This window comes from Sciurus vulgaris (assembly GCF_902686455.1).
Source record: "Sciurus vulgaris genome assembly, chromosome: 11".
NCBI lineage: Eukaryota > Metazoa > Chordata > Mammalia > Rodentia > Sciuridae > Sciurus > Sciurus vulgaris.
In genome coordinates, this window is record NC_136472.1 from 62,168,975 (window position 1) to 62,190,182 (window position 21,208).

The 21,208-nt window shown below is 36.3% G+C and overlaps 1 protein-coding gene across 1 annotated transcript in view; it reads left to right on the forward strand.

Annotated features, from left to right (window-relative positions):
* The window catches only part of SBF2 (SET binding factor 2), a 494,106-nt gene that overhangs the window by 250,241 nt on the left and 222,657 nt on the right, over positions 1 to 21,208 (forward strand). The window contains 1 exon segment of the mRNA XM_079104301.1: positions 264 to 369. Coding sequence (XP_078960427.1) covers positions 264 to 369 — 106 coding nt within the window.

Genomic DNA, 21,208 nt, shown 5'->3' on the forward strand with positions numbered 1-21,208 from the left:
ACACTTTTATTTTTTGGTCAGTTATGATTGTCAGTGATTTTTGTGTGTCATTTCTACTAAATTTGAAACTTTCAACAATTTTCTCATACCATTTTTAGTTGTACGCGAAGTATCTTGAATGTTTTCAGTTATGTTATTGCCTTTTGCATCTATTAATTGACTCTTATGGGACCATTTGCTCTAAAATTGAGCTTAAGAGGAATTTTTATTTTGAGAAAACTTCAGAAATCAATTTGTGTGTTTGTGTTTCTCAAATTCTGCAGAAGCTGTTTTCCTTGGGTGCAGGAGATAGACAGCTGATTCAGACTCCTTTACATGAGAGTCTTCCTGTCACAGGCACTAGTGTGGCTCTTCTGTTCCAGCAGTTAGGTATGTCTTTTCTCCCATTTTCAATATCCTTTTATAGAATCCCATGAGGAAAATATTTAAGCTTAAATCACCTGGCATTAATCAAGAAAACATAAAACAAACTATTAAATGTCTCCTAGCTTGGGAGTAGGGCAGGAGAAAAGGAGAGGAGAGCTTGCTTCCCAAGTTCTGGTCTTTGAGCAGGCTGCCTGAGGGACTTGTTTCTGGGGCATGGTTTGGATATCTGGGAGCATCTGAGAACAAAGAAGGAGCATAGGGAGATACTTGCCATGACTTGCACAGCTTGGTGGCTTTGTAAGAAGTCACAGGATTTGAGGTTTATCCTTCAGGAAGGAGAGAGACAGGCATATCTGGTGTTCGATATAGATCTATATAACTAAATAATACAATCAATGATATAGACTTAATGGATATTTACAGAGTTATTTCATCCATCATCAAGTGAGTATACTTCCTTCTCAGTAGCTCATGGGTCCTTCTCCAAAATAGACCGTATGCTATGCCACAAAGAAGCCATTAGTAAATATAAAAAACAGAGATCCTACCCTGCATCCTATCAAATCATAATGGAATGTAATTAGAAATGATCAATAAAATAACAAACAAAAACCACTCATACACCTGGAGACTAAATAATATGCTGTTGAATGATGCAATGATAACAGAAGACATCAGGGAAGACATAAAAAAATTCTTAGAGGCAAATGAGAACAATGATACAACATATCACAATCTCTGGGACACTATGAAAGCAGTACTAAGAGGAAAGTTCATTGCATTGAGTTCATACATTAAAAAAATAAAAAGTCAACAACTAAATGACCTAACATTACACCTCAAAGCCCTCGAAAAAGAAGAACAGATCAACACCAAAAATAGTAGAAGACAGGAAATAATTTAAACCAGAGCTGAAATCAATGAAATCGAAACAAGAGAAACAATTAAAACATTTGACAAAACAAAAAGGTGGTTCTTTGAGAAAGTAAACAAAATTGATAAACCCCTAGCCACACTAACAAAGAGGAGAGAGAAAACTCAAATTACTAGAATTTGTGATGGAAAAAGGAAAGCTAACGACAGACACCATTGAAATACATAACATAATTAGAAGCTACTTTGAAAATCTATACTCCTACAAAATAGAAAATATCGAAGACATTGACAAATTTTTAGACACATATGATCCTCCCAAACTGAATCAGGAAGACGTACACAATATAAACAGATCAATTTCAAGCACTGAAATAGAAGAAACCATCAAAAGCCTACCAACTAAGAAAAGCCTAGGACCAGATGGATTCTCAGCCGAATTCTACAAGACCTTTAAAGAACAACTAATACCAATACTCCTCAAGTTATTCCAGGAAATAAAAAAGGAAGGAACCCTTCCAAATTCATTCTATGAGGCTAGTATCACTCTGATACCAAAACCAGACAAAGACAAATCAAGAAAAGAAAACTTTAGACCAATATCCCTGATGAACATAGATGCAAAAATTCTTAACAAAATACTGGCAAATCACATACAAAAATATATTAAAAAGATAGTGCACCATGATCAAGTTGGGTTTATCCTAGGGATGCAAGGTTGTTTCAACATCTGGAAATCAATAAATGTAATTCATCACATCAATAGGCTTAAAGTTAAGAATCACATGATTTTTTCAATTGATGCTGAGAAAGCCTTTGATAAAATACAGGACCCCAATAGGAATAGTAGGACCATACCTCAACATTGTAAAGGCTATCTATGCTAAGCCCACAGCCAGCATTATTCTTAATGGAGAAAAACTGAAAGCATTCCCTCTAAAAACTGAAACAAGACAGGGATGCCCTCTTTCACCACTTCTATTCAACATCATACTTGAAACACTTGCCAGAGCAATTAGACCAAAGACATTAAAGGGATACAAATGGGAAAAAGAAGAACGAAAGCTGTCACTATTGCTGATGACATGATCCTATATTTAGAAGATTAAAAAAACTCCACTAGAAAACATCTAGAACTAATAAATGAATTCAGCAAAGTAGCAGGATATAAAATCAATACACGTAAATCTAATGCATTTGTATTCATAAGTGATGAATCCTCTGAAAGAGAAATTAGGAAAACCACTCCATTCACAGTAGCCTCAAAAAAAAAAAAAAAAAATACTTGGGAATTAATCGAACAAAAGAGGTGAAAGACCTCTACAATGAAAACTACAGAATATTAAAGAAGGAAATTGAAGAAAAAACTTTGAAGATGGAAAGATCTCTCATGTTCCTGGATAAGCAGAATTAACATTGTCAAAATGGCGATTCTACCAAAGGTGCTATACAGATTCACTGCAATTCCAATTAAAATACCAATGACATTCCTCATAGAAATAGAGAAAGCAGGTTGCTGGGATTACACTTGTAGGTGGACCCAGGACCTTTATTTTATTTTTATGTGGTGCTGAGGATTGAACCCAGGTTCTCATGCATGCCAGGTGAGCGCTCTACAACTGAGCCACAACCCCAGCCCAGAAATATTCATGCCAGCATATCGACGCCTTTTTTGAGAGCAGATTGCTCACTGTGAGGCATCTGGCTTCCGCCATTTGCCTGCCTCTCGCCTGTCCATCGCCTGCCTTGCCCCTGTCCATCGCCCGGCGCTCGAGGTTCACCTCCGGATCGTCCGACAGCTGCCAGCGGATTGACCACAGACCGCCAGTGGAGAGCCGGCTGCCTGCTGCTGCCTGGAGGTTCACTGTTGCAGTACCTGCAGGTTTGATTGCACGTGGCTGCCGCCATTTTGAGACAACAGCCAGGCACTGTAGGACCCCTGGCCAGACTGACTGAGTCCCATCTTCAGGATCCCTCAGCCCAACCGATCACTCCCTGCCTCTGGGGCCCTCACATCAACTGACTGCTCCCTGCCGCCAGGAGCCCCAGACCAACTGACTGTGCCTTATCACCAGGAACCCAGACCAACTGATTGCACCTGGCCTCCTGGATCTCACAACCACACCAAACACACCTGACCTCCAGGACCACTGCCAGACCAACTGCATCCTGTCTCCAGGACCTCCAGCTGACCACATCCACCCCTGAGCTGCAGCTCCCCATTTGCTAACACATTTGGAAACCAGAGCAGCCATCTTGGATAATCCTGGAAGCAATAGCTCCGATCTTTGGGTGGGGCAAATCTCATCCTGAGACGCCTGCTGGAGGCTTGAAGCTCATTTTCAGGGGCTATTTGGTCTAGGATTGCATAGGGTCTGATTTGGGCACTGCTGATATTGATCTCCCCTTAAAGAAAGGGTTTTGGAAACCTATAGGGCCACTATAAGCCTATGAGGGAAATCTGCAATACCCCAGATCTGCAGCGCTAGAGGGGAAGATACATGAGCAACATGAAAAACCAAGGGAAGAAAATGATTCAAACAAATCTAGATTCTATAGTAATAGAATCCAATGACAGTATGTTAGCAGAAATGTCAGAAAAGGACTTCAGATTATACATGATTAAGATGATTCGCGAAGCAAAGGATGAGACAAGAGAGCAAATGCAGGCAATGAATAATAATACCAATAAGCTGAAACAGCACCTGCAGGAAGCAAAAGATCATTTCAACAAAGAGATAGAGATTCTAAAAAAAAAAAAACCAAATGGAACTCCTTGAAATGAAGGAGACAATAAACCAAATAAAAAACTCACTGGAAAGCATCACCAACAGACTAGACCACTTGGAAGACAGAACCTCAGACAATGAAGACAAAATATTTAATCTTGAAAATAAAGTTGTCCAAACAGAGAAGATGGTAAGTAATCATGAACAGAATCTCCAAGAACTATGGGACATCATGAAAAGACCAAATTTAAGAATTATTGGGATTGAGGAAGGCACAGAGATACAAACCGAAGGAATGAACAACCTTTCAATGAAATAATATCAGAAAATTTCCCAAACCTGAAGAATGAAATGGAAACTCAAATACAAGAGCTTACAGAACACCAAATGCACAGAATCACAACAGATCCACACCAAGGCACATTATAATGAAAATGCCTAACATTCAAAATAAAGATAGGATTTTGAAGGCCATGAGAGAAAAGTATCAGATTACATATGGGGGAGACCAATATGGATAGCAGCAGACTTCTCAACCCAGACTCTAAAAGCTAGAAGGGCCTGGACCAACAGATTTCAAGCTCTGAAAGAACATGGTTGCCAACCAAGAATTCTATACCCAGCAAAACTCACCTTCAGATTTGAAGAAGAAATAAAATCCTTCCATGATAAACAAAATATAAAAGAATTTACAAATAGAAAGCCTGCACTACAGAATGTTCTCAACAAAATATTCCATGAGGAGGAAGTGAAAAACAACAATGGAGGTCAGCAAAGGGAGGAACTACCTTAGAGAAAAAACCACTCAAAAGGAGAAACCAAGCCAACTTAAAACCAAAAATAGCCAAATGACTGGAATACAAAGTCATTTCTCAATAATAACCCTGAACATTAATGGCCTAAACTCATCAATCAAAAGACATAGACTGGCAGAATGGATTAAAAAGAAAGACCCAACAATATGCTGCCTGCAAGAGACTCATCTCATAGAAAAAGACATCTACAGACTAAAGGTGAAAGAATGGGAAAAAAACCTACCACGCACTGGACCAAGTAAAAAAGCGGGGTTTCCATCCTTATATCAGATTAAAGTGGGACTCAAGCCAAAGTTAGTCAGAAGGATAAAGTGAAGGACATTTCATACTGCTTAAGGGAACCATAAATCAGGAAGACATAACGATAGTAAATATTTATGCCCCAAATAATGGTGCATCCCTGTACATCAAACAAATCCTTCTCAATTTCAAGAATCACATAGACCACAACACAATAATTCTGGGCGACTTTAACTCACCACTGTCATCACTAGATAGATCTTCCAAACAAAATCCAACCAAAGAAACCATAGAATTCAATAACACAATCAATAACCTAGACTTAATAGACATATATAGAATATTCCATCCATCAACGAGCAGATACACTTTCTTCTCAGCAGCACATGGAACCTTCTCGAAAATAGACCATGTTATGCCACAAAGTAGCCCTTAGGAAATGCAAAAAAATAGAGATATTGCCTTGTGTTCTATCAGATGATAATGGACTGAGAGTAGAAATCAATGACAAAGTGAAAAAAAGGAAATTACTCCAACACTTGGAGACTAAAAAATATGCTATTGAATGAAACATGGATAACAAAAAACATCAGGGAGGAGATTAGAAAATTCTTAGAGGTCAAGGAGAATGATGATACAACAATATCAAAATCTCTGGGACACTATGAAGTGGTACTAAGAGGAAAATTCATTGCATGGAGCGCATTCCAGAAAAGAATGAAAAGTCAACAATAAATGAGCCTAACATTTACAGCTCAAAGCCCTAGAAAAAGAAGAACAGAACAATAGCAAAAGTAGTAGTAAGACCAGGAATAATTAAAATCAGACCTGAAATCATATGAATTGAAACAAAGAAACTGTTCAAAAAAGTTGACATAACAAAAAGTTGGTTCTTGAGAAAGTAACACAACAGATAAACCCTTAGCCACACTAACAAAGAGATGGAGAGAGAAGATCCAAAGACTCAAATTACTAAAGTACATGATGCAAAGAAATTATCACAACAGACACCACTGAGATACAGAAACAGTAATGAGACAGCTCCTTGAAAATCTGTATTCCAACAAAATAGAATAGTACCGAAACATTGACAAATTTCCTAGAGACATATGCTCCTCCCATACTGAACCAGGAGGACATACACGATTAACAGATCAATATCAAGCAATGAAATAGAAGAAGCCATTAAAAAAATCTACCATCCAAGAAAGCCCAGGACCAGATGGATTCTCCAGCCGAGTTCTACAAGACCTTCAAAGAAGAACTCATTCCAATACTTCTCAAAGTATTCCAGGAAATAGAAAAGGAAGGTACCCTACTGAACTCATTCTATGAAGCTAATATCACCCTCATACCCAAACCAGGCAAAGACAATCAAGGAAAGAAAATTTTAGACCAATATCCTTGATGAATATAGATGCAAAGATACTTAACAAAATATTGGCAAACCATATCCAAAAACTATTAAGAAATTGTGCACCACGATCAAGTGGGGTTCATTCCTGGAATGCAAGGATGGTTACAACATTCGTAAATCAATAAACGTAATCCATCATATCAATAGACTTAAGGATAAGAATCATATGGTTATTTCAATTGATGCAGAAAAAGCATTTGACAAAATACAACACCCCTTCATGCTCAAAACACTAGAAAAAATAGGGATATAGGAACATACCTGAACATTGTAAAGGCTATTTATGCTAAGCCCATGGCCAACATCATTCTGAATGGAGAAAAACTGAAACCATTCCCTTTCAAAATGGGAACAAGACAGGGATGTCCTCTTTCACCACTTCTATTCAACATTGTCCTCGAAACTCTAGTCAGAGCAATTAGGCAGACTAAAGAAATTAAAGGGATACGAATAGGAAAAGAGGAACTTAAGCTGTCACTATTTGCGGATGACATGATTCTATATTTAGAGGATCCAAAAACCTCCTCCAGAAAACTTCTAGACCTCATCAATGAATTCAGCAAATTAAAAGGCTATAAAATCAACACACATAAATCTACAGCATTTTTATACGCAAGCGATGAAACAGCTGAAAGGGAAATGCGGAAAACAACTCCATTTTCAATAGCCTCAAAAAAAATAAAATACTTGGGTATCAATCTAACCAAAGAGGTAAAAGATCTCTACAATGAAAACTACAAAACACTGAAGAAAGAAATTAAGGAAGACCTTAGAAGATGGAAAGATCTCCCATGTTCTTGGAGAGGCAGAATTAATATTGTCAAAATGGCAATACTACCAAAAGTGCTATACAGTTTCAATGCAATTCCAATTAAAATCCCAATGACGTACCTCACAGAAATAGAGCAAGCAATCATGAAATTCATATGGAAGAATAAGAAACCCAGAATAGCTAAAGCAATCCTAAGCAGGAAGAATGAAACAGGGGGTATCGCAATACCAGAACTTCAACTATACTACAAAGCAATAGTAACAAAAACGGCATGGTATTGGTACCAAAATAGACAGGTAGATCGATGGTACTGAATAGAGGACACGGACACAAACCCAAATAAATACAATTTTCTCATACTAGACAAAGGTGCCAAAAATATGCAATGGAGAAAAGATAGCCTCTTCAATAAATGGTGCTGGGAAAACTGGAAATCCATATGCAACAGAATGAAACTAAACCCCTATCTCTCACCCTGCCAAAACTCAACTCACAATGGATCAAGGACCTTGAAATCAGACCAGAGACCCTGCATCTTATAGAAGAAAAAGTAGGTCCATATCTTCACCTTGTTGGCTTAGGATCAGACTTCCTTAACAGGACTTCCATAGCACAAGAAATAAAACCTAGAATCAATAACTGGGATAGATTCAAACTAAATAGCTTTCTCTCAGCAAAGGAAACTATCAGCAATGCGAAGAGAGAGCCTACAGAGTGGGAGAATATCTTTGCCACTCATACTTCAGATAGAGCGCTAATTTCCAAAATATATAAAGAACTCAAAAAACTCTACACCAAGAATACAAATAACCCAATCAACAAATGAGCTAAGGAAATGAACAGACACTTCACAGAAGAAGATGTACAAGCAATCAACAGATATATGAAAAAATGTTTAACATCTTTAGTAATAAGAGAAATGCAAATGAAAACTACACTAAGATTCCATCTCACCCCAATTAGAATGGCAATTATCAAGAACACAAGCAACAATAGGTGTTGGCGAGGATGTGGGGAAAAAGGTACACTCATACATTGCTGGTGGGGCTGCAAATTAGTGCAGCCACTCTGGAAAGCAGTGTGGAGATTCCTTAGAAAACTTGGAATGGACCTACCATTTGACCCAGCTATCCCACTCCTTGGCCTATATCCAAAGGACTTAAAATCAGCATACTACAGAGATACAGCCACATCAATGTTCATAGCAGCTCAATTCACAATAGCCAGTCTATGGAACCAACCTAGATGCCCTTCAATTGATGAATGGATAAAGAAACTGTGGTATATATATATACAATGGAATATTACTCAGCTATAAAGAATAATAAAATTATGGAATTTGCAGGGAAATGCATGAAATTGGAGAATATCATGTTAAGTGAGATAAGCCAATCTCAAAAATCCAAAAGAGGAATGATCTCACTGATAAGCGGATGATGACACTTAATGGGGGGTGGGAGTGGGACAAGAATGGAGGAAGGAGGGACTGTATAGAGGGAAAAGAGAGGTGGGAGGGATGGGGGGGAAGGAAAAAAATAATGGAATGAATCAAACATTATTACTCTATGTAAATTTATGAATATGCAAATGATATGCTGTTACTTCATGTACAAACTGAAACAACGTGTATCCCATTTGTTTACAATAAAAATAAATTTAAAAAAAAAGAAATAGAGAAAGCAATCATGAACTTCATCTGCAAGAACAAGAGACCTCAAATAGCCAAAACAATCCTGAGTACAAAAAGTGAAACAGGAGGTATCACAATATCAGACATTAAATTATACTACAGAGCAATAGTAACCAAAACAGCATGGTATTGTCACCAAAATAGACAGGCAGACCAGTGGTACAGAATAGAAGACACAGAGACAAAACCACAGTCAACTCATACTAGACAAAGGAGCCAAAAACATACAGTGGAGAAAAGATAGCCTCTTCAACAAATGGTGCTGACAAAACTGGAAATCCATATGCAGTAAAGTGAAATTAAACCTGTATCTCTCACCCTGCACAAAACTCAACTCAAAATGGATCAAGGACCTAGGAATTAGACCAGAGACCCTGCACCAAATAGAAGAAAAAATCGATCCGAATCTTCATCATGTTGACTTAGGACCAGACTTCCTTAACAATACCCACAAAGAACAAGAAATCAAAGCAAGAATCAATAAAGGGGATGGACTCAAACTAAAAAGCTTTCTCTCAGCAAAGGATACAATCAAGAATGTGAAGAGAGAGCCTACAGAGTGTGAGAAACTCTTTTCCACATGCACTTCAGATAGAGCACTTATCTCCAATTTATAAAGAGCTTACAAAACTTTATACCAAAAATACAAAGTACCCAATCAATAAATGGGCTGAGGAACTAGACACTTTACAGAAGACATACAGGCAATTAATAAATATATGAAAAAGTATTCAATATCTCTAGTAATTAGAGAAATGCAAATTAAAACAACTCTAAGATTTCCTCTTATTCCAATTAGAATGGCTATTATCAAGAACACAAACAATAATAGATGTTGGTGTGGATGTGGGGAAAAAGGCACACTTTTACATTGCTGGTGGAGTTGCAAATTGGTGCAGCCCCTCTGGAAAGCAGTGTGGAGAACCCCCAGAAAAGTTGGAATGGATCCACCTTTTGACCCAGTTATCCCACTCCTAGGTTTATACCCAAAGGACTTAAAATCAGCATGCTACAGTAACACAGTCACAGCAATGTTTATAGCAGCTCAGTTCACAATAGCTAGATTGTAGAACCAACCAAAAAGCCCTTCAACAGATGAATGGATAAAGAAACTGTGATATATATATATATTCAATGGAATATTATTCAGCCATAAACAAGATTAATATCATGGCATTTGCAAATAAATTAATGGAATTGGAGAATATCATGCTAAGTGAAATAAGCCAAGCCCAACAAACCAAAGGTTGAATGTTTTCCCTGATAAGTGGAGAATGATATATAATGGGGGTGGGGGATTGGGCAGGGAGAGAAGAATGGGGGAACTTTAGATTATATAGAAGGAAATGAGAGGGAGGGGGTATAAAAATGGTGGAATGAGATAGACATCATTACCGTATGTACATGTATGATTACACGAATGGTATGAATCTACGTCGTGTACAGCCATAGAAATGAAATGATGTACCCCATTTGTGTACAATGAAACAAAATGCAGTCTGTAAAAAGATAAATTTAAAAAAAGGAATGAAGTATTGGTACTTGTTATCATTTTGATGAATCTGAAAACGTATTAAGTGAAACAAGCCAAATATAAAGGCCACATATTGTGTGATTCTATGTGAAATGTGTAGAATAGGCAAATATATATAGACAGCAAATAGAATTGTAGTTACCAGGGGCTGGAAGAAGGAAGCAGTGGGCATAGGATTTCTGTTGGGTAGTGAAATTGTTTTAGGTTAGATACTAATGATGGTTTATAATTTGGTTGGTTTTGTTCCTGAATATGTCCCTTTCTTTCCTTCTTTACTCCCCACTAAGTAGCCATCTTCAAGAGGCTTGATCTAAGCAGTGCATGGTGGCACACGCCTTTAATTGCAGTGGCTCAGGAGGCTAAGGCAGGAGGATTGTGAGTTCAAAGCCAGCCTCAGCAATAGTGAGGTGCTAAGCAACCCAGTGTGACCCTGCCATTGATGAGATGCTAATAAGCAACTCAGTGAAACCCTGTCTCTAAATAAAATACAAAATAGGACTGGGGATATGGCTTAGTGGTTGAGTACCCCCAAGTTCAATCCCTGGTACCCTCTTCCCGGCCACAAAAAAAAAAAAAAAAAAAAAAAAAAAGAGAGAGAGCGAGAGAGACTTGATCTAAGATGATAGAATTTGATCTAAGAAGATAGAGTTTGAGCTTCAAAAAATTTAATTACAGTTGAAACCCAGCCTATATTTTGAATTGCTTGAATTCTTAACATTTAAAACTCACCTAAGAATAAGATAGGGAACCAATTTGTTATCTCGAAAATTTATCAATAAAAGAAAAAAGTCATGGTAACCTAATAGTAGATGAGGGTAATTGTCTCTTTTAAGGTATATTATAATAAATGTATTATCATTTTCAGCCCTCCATAAATAAAGATCTAAGCATCACAAAAAGAAAAATAAACAAATATTAAGTGCCTATTCTTGCTACACACTACATAAGAATCCCATGACAAGAAATACAGAAGACAGAAGACCACGTTGCATTGCACCAAAGAATTATTTATCATATCAAAACTATCATTCAACTGCCCTGGGTTCTTTAACAAACAAATTATAAAGAAAGGAATGGAAGAAGAACCTCTAGACTAAAAGAACTTTACAGTTAGTTACTAAGAATATACTTCTGAATGATAAAACTACATATAGAAAAATTCAGGAAAGTGGTTGAAGTACAAATCAGTATAGTTACTTATGTGAACAGAGGGGTTATGATTGGGAAGCAGCAAAAGAGGCTTTGGGAGTTGGTGACAAAGTTCTCCATCTTGATATAGGTAGTGTTTGTAAATAATTCATTCAGTCATTAATTTGGTGTGGTTTTCTATATCTGTTTTATTTTAGATAAAACATATTTAACTGTAAAACTGTTTGTGTGTGACTTTAATTAAGAAAAACTTAAAAAATAAAGTGGTTTGGCTGTTATGGATTGTGCTGCCATAAAGGTTGATGTGGCTGCATCACTATAGCATGCGGATTTAAAATCTTTTGGACATATACTGATGAGTGGAATAGCTGGTTCATATATGGTGGTTTCATTCTTAGTTTTTTTAGGAATCTCTGTACTGCTTTACAGAGTGGTTGTACTAATTTACACTTTTACCAACAACAAATGAGTGTACCTTTTCCCCCACATCTTCACCAACATTTTCTTATTTATATTCTTGATAATTGCCATTCTGACAAGAGAACTACAGTGAGATGAAATCTCAGTATAGTTTTGATTTTCATTTCCCTGATTCCTAGAGATGTTGAACATTGTTTTATATATTTGTTGACCACTTGTATAACCAATCTAGGTGCTCTTTGACAGGAGAATGGATAAAGAAAATATGGTACGTGCACACGATTGAGTATGACTCAGCCATAAGGAAGAATGACATTATGGCATTTGCCAGTAAATGGATGGAACTGTAGACTCTCATGTTTAGTGAAATGAGCCAGTCCTAAAAGTGAAACATCAAATGTTTTCTCTGATATGCGGAAGCTAATCTAACATAAGTTGGTGAGGGAATTAAAAAATATAATGGCTTCAGATTTTATCCTTCTCACATTACAGAAATTCTAGAGGTAGACAGTCCAGGGCTGGTATATTTTGGTTCCTGGGTATCTTAAAAGGTGGTGTGGAAATTCTATCCTGTGATTCCACCTGTTTTTCTGTAAGAAGTTTTCCCTAATGAGATTATGAGCTTCAAAAGCTACCGTCTTACTGTGTGTCCTCTCTGGTACATTGCCTCAGGCACAGAAGTTATCAATATTTATTGAGTAAATTGAATGAACATACTCACCATGGAAAATGGTAATCATATCTCATTATAAGATTTTTGGAGGCTGGGAATGTAGCTCAGTTGTAGAGTACTTGCCTAGTATACACACAGATCCGGGTTCAGTCCCAAGTACTGCCCCCACAAAAAAAATTGGTACACAAACGAAGGTGCCAGAATACAAGATGATGTTCATTTGAAGATCAAATTTAGTTATTTTACTCTCTAGTGTTTTGAACTGAATTATCTTTTGAGTGTATATTCTAAATTCTTTTTTAGGGAAAGACTAGGAAAAAGGTAAGGAAGGAAGACAGAAAGATGCATCACTGTATGCAGAGTTGTATTTTCCAAAGCATATGGTAATGCAATTCTAAGTCATTCTCTTATCACTGTTTTTGGTTGAACTGTTCATTGTTGGAGGCCAATATTAGACCATTATCAGAGTCCACCTCCTGGGTTTAGGGTAGAGTGGTGGTGGTGGATTTTACCAAGCACAGAAAGGAAGTAGATAAGACTACAAGATTCTTTTGTAGCCTTGACTAGTTTGCCCATGAAAGGTCTAAATGTAATAATAGCACTTCCTTTGTTCTTTCCTCTTAGAATTATTATGATAGTGATTTGTTTTTCACAATTTGAAAGGTTTTTGTGTTTGCCTGAAATAGTTATATGGGCTACTACAAATCAGAGCCCTACCCCCCATAATTTTCTGTTGATCTTCTTCATTGCTTGCTTATCATCTTATTTTCTTGTTGAAGCCTGTGTGAAGTATTTTTGATTGCCTGAAGATTTATGGTTTAAGTACAGTAAATAGTATTTGTATGTTATTAAGGTTGTATTCACAGTAATTGTTTTTTATAGCTCCTCTAATCCATACCCATTTAACTTCAGTATCCCTACCCAATATAAATAATTTTGTAATGATTTATTTGATATCTTTGCTCATGTCTGTTCATCTATAATTTGGATTTTTGTTAGCAACAACAGAGTTTTAGATACTTATTCCCTACTCCTTCACAGTATACTCTTTATTAGATGTTTTTTAAAATCACTGGCAAAATGGTCTGGGGCTAGTCTCTGTTTCCATAGTTACACCAATATTAGTCTTGTACCATCTATGTTGATCCTTTTGTGTATGCAATATGTTCCTTTTGTGTAGCCATAAATCATATTTAATTTAGCCAGTTTTTCATCAGCTACCATTGGTCAAGTATTTTTCCACTAATTCTCTGTGATATTAAATCATATTATTTTGAAGTTATTAATTAGCCTGAAGTAGGGTTTTTTTTTCATTTTTATCTTCAAACATTATTCCAATTTCGTACATAAAAATCCTTAAAATATTGATTGTAGCAGTACCTTTCTATTCAAAAAGTTATTTCTGCTTTTAAAAATTTTAATGGAAAATCTTTGGTATTTTCACATTTGTCTTCCTCTGGAAAAATTCTATATAATACTATGTAATTATTTAAGTGATATGAACTTATGTAGGAACATTAAAAAATATGTACCTAGGAACTGAGTTTGTAGCTCAGTGGTAGAACACTCGCCTAGCCCTGTGGAGCCTCTGGGTTCAATTCTCAGCACTACATAAAATAAATTAAATAAAGATATTATGTTCATCTACAACTAAGAAAAATATTTTTAAAATGTGTACCTAAACTAGAAAGATAAACAGATGCCTAGCTAGAAGTAAGCATGACGGCTTAGAATAGTCAAAAACTATTTACCCTTAAAAGTAGTACCTTTTTGAGAGCATAAGTGATTATTGGTAAGTTTCTGAACAATGTGATTAATGTATCAATTGTAGAATGTTTTCTTATCCTTTTTTCATTAAGGAGGTCAAAATCTAGTGCCTAGACCATGAGTCTATGTTTTTCTCAATTTTCTCAGCTTGTTCAGATAACTTTATTGCTTGTTTTAGTCTTATTTCATTTATAATGGGGAAAAATGGAGTAGCCATTCTCTAATATTATATGGTTATGAAAAGATAGTTTGAGAATTTGACTGGCACAAGAATTTAGACTATCACTATGGATGGGATATTGTGCCCTGGGGGGAAAAGAACGAAAGTAGGAAATTTGGTTTACTCTATCTATGATTAATTATTTTTGACAGCTTGAAAATAAACTAATGTTCTTTGGGGATTTGAAACAATTAATCTCTTTGCTAGCCAACTGTGGAGCACTTTTTTTTGAAGAACTGCTTACCCGTGTCTACCCTACTTTATAGGCCTAGGGATCTCTAAAGAAAACTGGTTCAATTTAATTTCATAGAAATAAACAGCACAAAGTCTCTGTTGAAGTTCCCTTGTTATATAATGACAGAAGTATATTATTTTTACAAAGCCATTCCCATGACACCAGTCCTGTGCTAGTTACTAGGAATATAAGTATGAAACAAATCATAGCAATTATTCCAGATGTACTTTTAGCCTAGTGGAGAAGTAGGTTTTTTAAATTATAGTATGTGTATAACTATGCAATAATAGAGAAACTAACAGCAGACCTCTTACTAGTTATAACAGCGTAAGAAGAGTATCCCAAAAGGAAAAAATATATGCAGAAGTGCAGGAAGTAATGAAAAGCCTTTAGTGGAATAATTGTTTATTGAAGTTCTGTCCATCTAGCCATAAGAAGTAGAATGTTATTAAGAAACTGATTGAGACTGGGGTTGTGACCTCAGTGGTACCATGCTTGCCTAGCTCACGTGAGTCATGGGTTTGATCCTCAGCACCACATAAAAATAAAGGTATTGTGTCCACCTACAAGTAAAAATTTTATTTAAAAAAAAAAGAAATAAACTGATTGTTTGGCTAGGAATGTAGCTTAGTGGTAGAGTGCTTTCCCAGCATGTGCCATGGGCTTGGGTTCAATCCCCATTACTAGAAAGGAAAAAGGCAAAAAAAAAAAAAAAAAAAAAAAAGCTGCTGCTTCAGATTTCTTTATATTTATCCCTAGAATTTAGCAGTTGATGATATATCTCAGTAGTCTAGTATGATTTAATAATGGAGGGAGGAAGGGAAGGGAAGAAGAAAGGAAGATGTTTTAATTGAAAGTTATTTCTGCACAGAACAGTACCCTCTTATTCAATCCTTACATAATTCCCCAATTAGTCTATTTTTTCCTTCTCTAGTATTTGCTACTCTATTCCTCAGGCTCCTTTGCTTCCTGATTCTTAAATTTAGAATTAAAATGAGATTAAAAAACCTGGTTAATCAGAACAGGCACAGACTCAGAAACTGGGCAATCTGGTATGAGTTAGCCTAGACCCTTTACTGTGTATAAGAAAGAAGTAAATGTACTATACCTGTTTTACAGTTTTGGTTGAGGTATTCTTTTAAAGATTGCTGTTTGGAAAATATTTTAGATTTGGATTCCTTGTGACCATATATATTTAGTAATTGACTGACGCCGTCCAGCGGCGTTGATTTGGCGCGGGGGACAAACGAGTAGCGAGGCTCTTGAATTCAGAATGGTTCATTGTTGAATCAGGAAACCTGGGAACCCTGGCTCTCTAACCTGGAACTTGGGACCTCCAACCTGGAACTCAGGACCTCCAACCTGGAACTCGAACTCGGGCGCTGGAGGAGAGCCGGTTTATAATCCCCTCCAGGAGGTGAAGGGTAGGGCTTAAGCCAATTATGCGAAGATTAGGGAGGAGCTAGCTGCCCAATCATGGCAAAGGTCAAAGCGAGCAGGCATGATCAGGAGCACTTGGGAACACTTGTGCACACGTTGTGTGCGTGGACTTAATTGAATACAGCCAATGATAAATCACCTGGGTGTGCTTAATCAACCTCCTCACTACCCATGTGACCAAAACAACTTCTGGCTGGCTGCCAGGTGCCATCTTGGCGAGTCTGCAGGGCATAGCCCCCAACAATTGACTTCTTATATTTAAAGTTCTCACATTGCTAAGCTATATTTATATGTACATTATATATTTTTTTTCTTTTTTGTGTGTGGTACTGGGGCTTGAACGCAGGGGTGCTCTACCATTGAGCTATATCCCCAGCCCTTTTTAATTTTTTTTTTTTTTTTGAGACAGAGTCTCAAATTTGTAATCCTCCTGCCTCAGCTTTCTGAGTAGCTGAGATTAGGCATGCATCACCATGCCCAGCACACATAGTTAATTCATGTCACAATTCAGCCTATATTTATAACCACTAAACAATACCTCCTTTTTGTTGCTCAGTTCAGCTACACTTCTTAACTTTTTTTTTTTTTTATTTAGATTTGCCATATCTAACATATGTGGAAATAGCAGGCTAATTTTTTTTAGATGTTGATAAACCTTTATTTTATTCATTTATTTATATGTGGTGCCTAGAATTGAACCCAGTGCCTCATACATGCTAGGCAAGCACTCTACCACTGAACCACAACCCCAGCTCTAGCAGGCTAAATTTATAATAAATAGTAAGTATTGCCTCTTAGAAATAATTATGAAAGTATATTTAAATCTTCAGTTGATCTGTGAATGTCAGGATATTGTTATTTTTGTTCACTGCTATATTCTAGGATCTGGCATGTACTAGATGTTAAATAGATACTGGTTGAATGAAGGAGAAATCTTCTTTTTCATCGCTGTATTAAGCCATGACCAGCAAGTACTATACTGTTTTCTCTGCCATGGATTAACCAAAAAGAAACATTACAAACTGTACAAGGCCTTCTGAAATATATCCTGTGTTGAAAGCGAGGTCTTTTCTTCCTCACTTCACCCATTTGAATGCTGAAACAGTGTTCTATGTGTGCAACATATAATTATTATTCAGTGAAGAGGAGAATTCTGGAGAAAAGGTGATTTTTTTCCCCTCCTTTCAAAACAGGAAATAAATACATTGGTTAATGTTCAAGGCAATGAATTTTAGCACTCTAACCTTCAAGAAAATTGAATTCAGGAAGCAATTTTTCAGAATGTTTTACTATTTGAGCAATCAACAGGATGTGTATGTGCTATTGTAGTGAAATCTGTAGTAATTATCACTGGATTGTTTTTCATTTTGTCTCCTCTACTGTTACTGTGCAGCTCTAAATAGATGGCTACTGAAGACTAGAAAACAATTCAAGGTTATAGAGAAAACTGATTATGACAAGATATTCAAAGAAATTGAATTTCTAATTAACTGTCACTATAAACACAGTAACAGACACTGCTACTTGGGAATAAAAACCAAATTTCTTAAAATTTCAGAGTACTGATTTTATAGAATTTGAATCATGTGACATTTCAGAATACAGAATTTATATAATAACTCAGGCATGGGGGAATTCGTAGGTATTACACTATTAATTTTTCATTTAAGCACTAGAATATTCACCCTAATGCATTTTTAAATTGACATTTATCCTATCTTAGTAAGATAGTATATTTTTCCCTTCGATAATATAAACTAATTATTATTACTACTCTAATTAGGATAGACTCCCTTACCAGTGCAGGCCTGCCTTATTCACAGTTTTGTTGATACTAATGATATTAAGAATGTTTATTTTCTGATGAACTAGATGTGATTGGTTATTTTTGTGTGTGAGGGGAGAACAGAGTTCAGATAGGAACACATTCCTCCCTGAAGTCTTCATGAAGAAAGGCTAGATACTGCTTATGGCATACAAATTCCTTATGAACTTGTCCTTGGCAGAATTACCTGTAAGTCTGTTAGGACCTTTTATTCCCACAGTCTTCTCTTTCCTTACACATGGTCTTTTGTTAGCACTGAAACCTTTGCCCTTCTTGTCCACCTAACTAATGTTTATTCTTCAAAATCTAGCTCAAGGGTCAAGTTGCTTTAGGTTAATGCCACCTCAGGTAGGCCCAGGATCTTCACAAGGGTCCTCCAAAGATGGAAAGAGAGGGGCATGGAAATTAGTGTCAGAATCAAATGATGTGAGGAAACTCAATTAGCTGTTGTCAACTTTGAAGATGGAAGGTAGTCACATGGTGAGGAATGGGAAAGGCCAGAAAAAGCTAGAAAATTCAGAACTTAAAGCTGTTTTAAGTCATTAAGTCTGTGGTTATTATTACAACAGGCATAAGAATCTAATACATCCACAGACATTTATAAATATAACTTTTTTTGAATAGCTTAACTCATAAGAAATTACTAAATTATTACAGAATCCCCACATACACTTACCACCTTCCCCCAACAATAGTTTACATAACCATTACATTACAAAAAACAGAAATTGACATTTGGTAGGTTACTTTGAATTCAGGAAGGGAGTGACACTTTTCTGAGTATACCTGTATGTATATTTTGACTTCTGGAAGCATGCTTTATGTCTTACATAACCAGAAACAAAATTAAATCAATCTAATAAGTGGGAAGAAAGGAGAAAGAAAATACTATCTTGAAACTAAAAGCATATGGAAACAAACTCTACTGTCATGCAGGTGACTGACATAACCACACTGAAGAGTAGGAAAATACTAATCAAAGTAATTTATAAACACAGTGTATTAGTTACCTTGTATTACTACATTTGATCAGTGGTCAGCAAATTATGGCCAACTCTTTTTGTACAGCTCATGAACTAAAGATGCTTCTTTAGTCTTCTAAAGGATTAAAAGAAAAAAAAAAAAGGTATGCCAGCAATGAACAATCTGAAAAGGAAATTAAGACAATTCCAATTATAATATATCCCAAAGAGTAAAATAACCTGGGAGTAAGTTTAACCAAGGGTGTGAAAAACTTGTGCATTGGAAACTACAAGTCATTGTAATAACAAAATTCCAAAGAACTATTTTGTAGAAATGGGAAAAGATAATCCTCAGATTTCTATGGAAAATTCAAAGTTCCCTTAATAGCCAGTGTTGAAAAATAACAGTTTGAGGACTCACTCTTCCTGATTTCAAAATTGATTTTCACAAGGTGTCAAAATCACTAAATGGGAAAAAAATAGTTTCTTCAGCAAATGATAATGGAAAAATTGTACCATTACCTTATACCATATACAAAAATTGACTCAAAATGAATCACTGACCTAAATATAAGACTTCTTAAAACCATAAACTTTTAGAGGAAAACACAAAAGTAAATCTTCATGATCTTGAATTAACAATTTATTCTTAGGTATTACATGAGAAACAAAAGAAAATAGAAAAAATATATCTCACCAAAAATAAAAATTTCTGTGCATCAAATGATATTATTAAGAAAAAAAAAACCTTTAAAGTGTAAGTTAGATCTGAAGAAGGCATAGTATGCAGAATATGTAATTCAATAACAGAAATATTTAAAAAATTGAAAATTGAACAAGGAACTTGGATAGATATTTCTCCAAAGAAGATATACAAATGCAACAATCACATGAAAAGATGCTCAATATCCTTAGCCATTAGGAAAATGCAAAGCAAAGCCACAATGAGAAGGTTGGAGAATGAAACTAAACCCATATCTCTCACCATGCACGAAACTAAACTCAAAATGGATCAAGGACCTCGGAATCAGACCAGAGAGCCTGCAGATTATAGAAGAAAAAGTAGGTCCAAATCTTCACCTTGTTGGTCTAGGATCAGACTTCCTCAACAGGACTCCCATAGCACAAGAAATAAAAGCTAGAATCAACCACTGGGATAGATTCAAACTAAAAAGCTTTCTCTCAGCAAAGGAAACTATCAGCAATGTGAAGAAAGAGCCTACAGAGTGGGAGAATATCTTTGCCAATCATACTTCAGATAGAGCACTAATCTCCAGAATCTATAAAGAACTCAAAAAACTCTACTCCAAGAATTCAAATAATCCAGTCGACAAATGGGCTAAGGAAATGAATAGACACTTCACAGAAGAAGATCTAGAAGCAATCAACAAACATATGGAAAAATGTTCAACATCTCTAGTAATAAGAGAAATGCAAATCAAAACCACCCTAAGATTCCATCTCACCCCAATTAGAATGGCGATTATCAAGAATACGAGCAACAACAGGTGTTGGGGAGGATGTGGGGAGAAAGGTACACTCATACATTGCTGGTGTGGCTGCAAATTAGTGCAGCCACTCTGGAAAGCAGTGTGGAGATTCCTTAGAAAACTTGGAATGGACCCTCCATTTGACCCAGCTATCCCACTCCTTGGCCTATACCCAAAGGACTTAAAACCAGCATACTACAGAGATACAGCCACATCAATGTTCATAGCTGCTCAATTCACAATAGCCAGAGTGTGGAACCAACCTAGATGCCCTTCAATTGATGAGTGGATAAAGAAACTGTGGTATATATATATATATACAATGGAATATTACTCAGCCATAAAGAATGATAAAATTATGGCATTTGCAGGCAAATGGATGAAATTGGAGAATATCATGCTAAGTGAGATAAGCCAATCTCAAAAAGCCAAAGGACGAATGATATCGCTAATAAGTGGATGATGACACATAATGGGGGGGAGGGAAGGGTTAGTGTTAGGGTTAGAGTTAGGGTTAGGGAGGGGGGCAAGTATGGAGGAAGGAAGTACTGTATAGAGGGTAAAGAGGGGTGGGAGGGGTGGGGGGAAGGG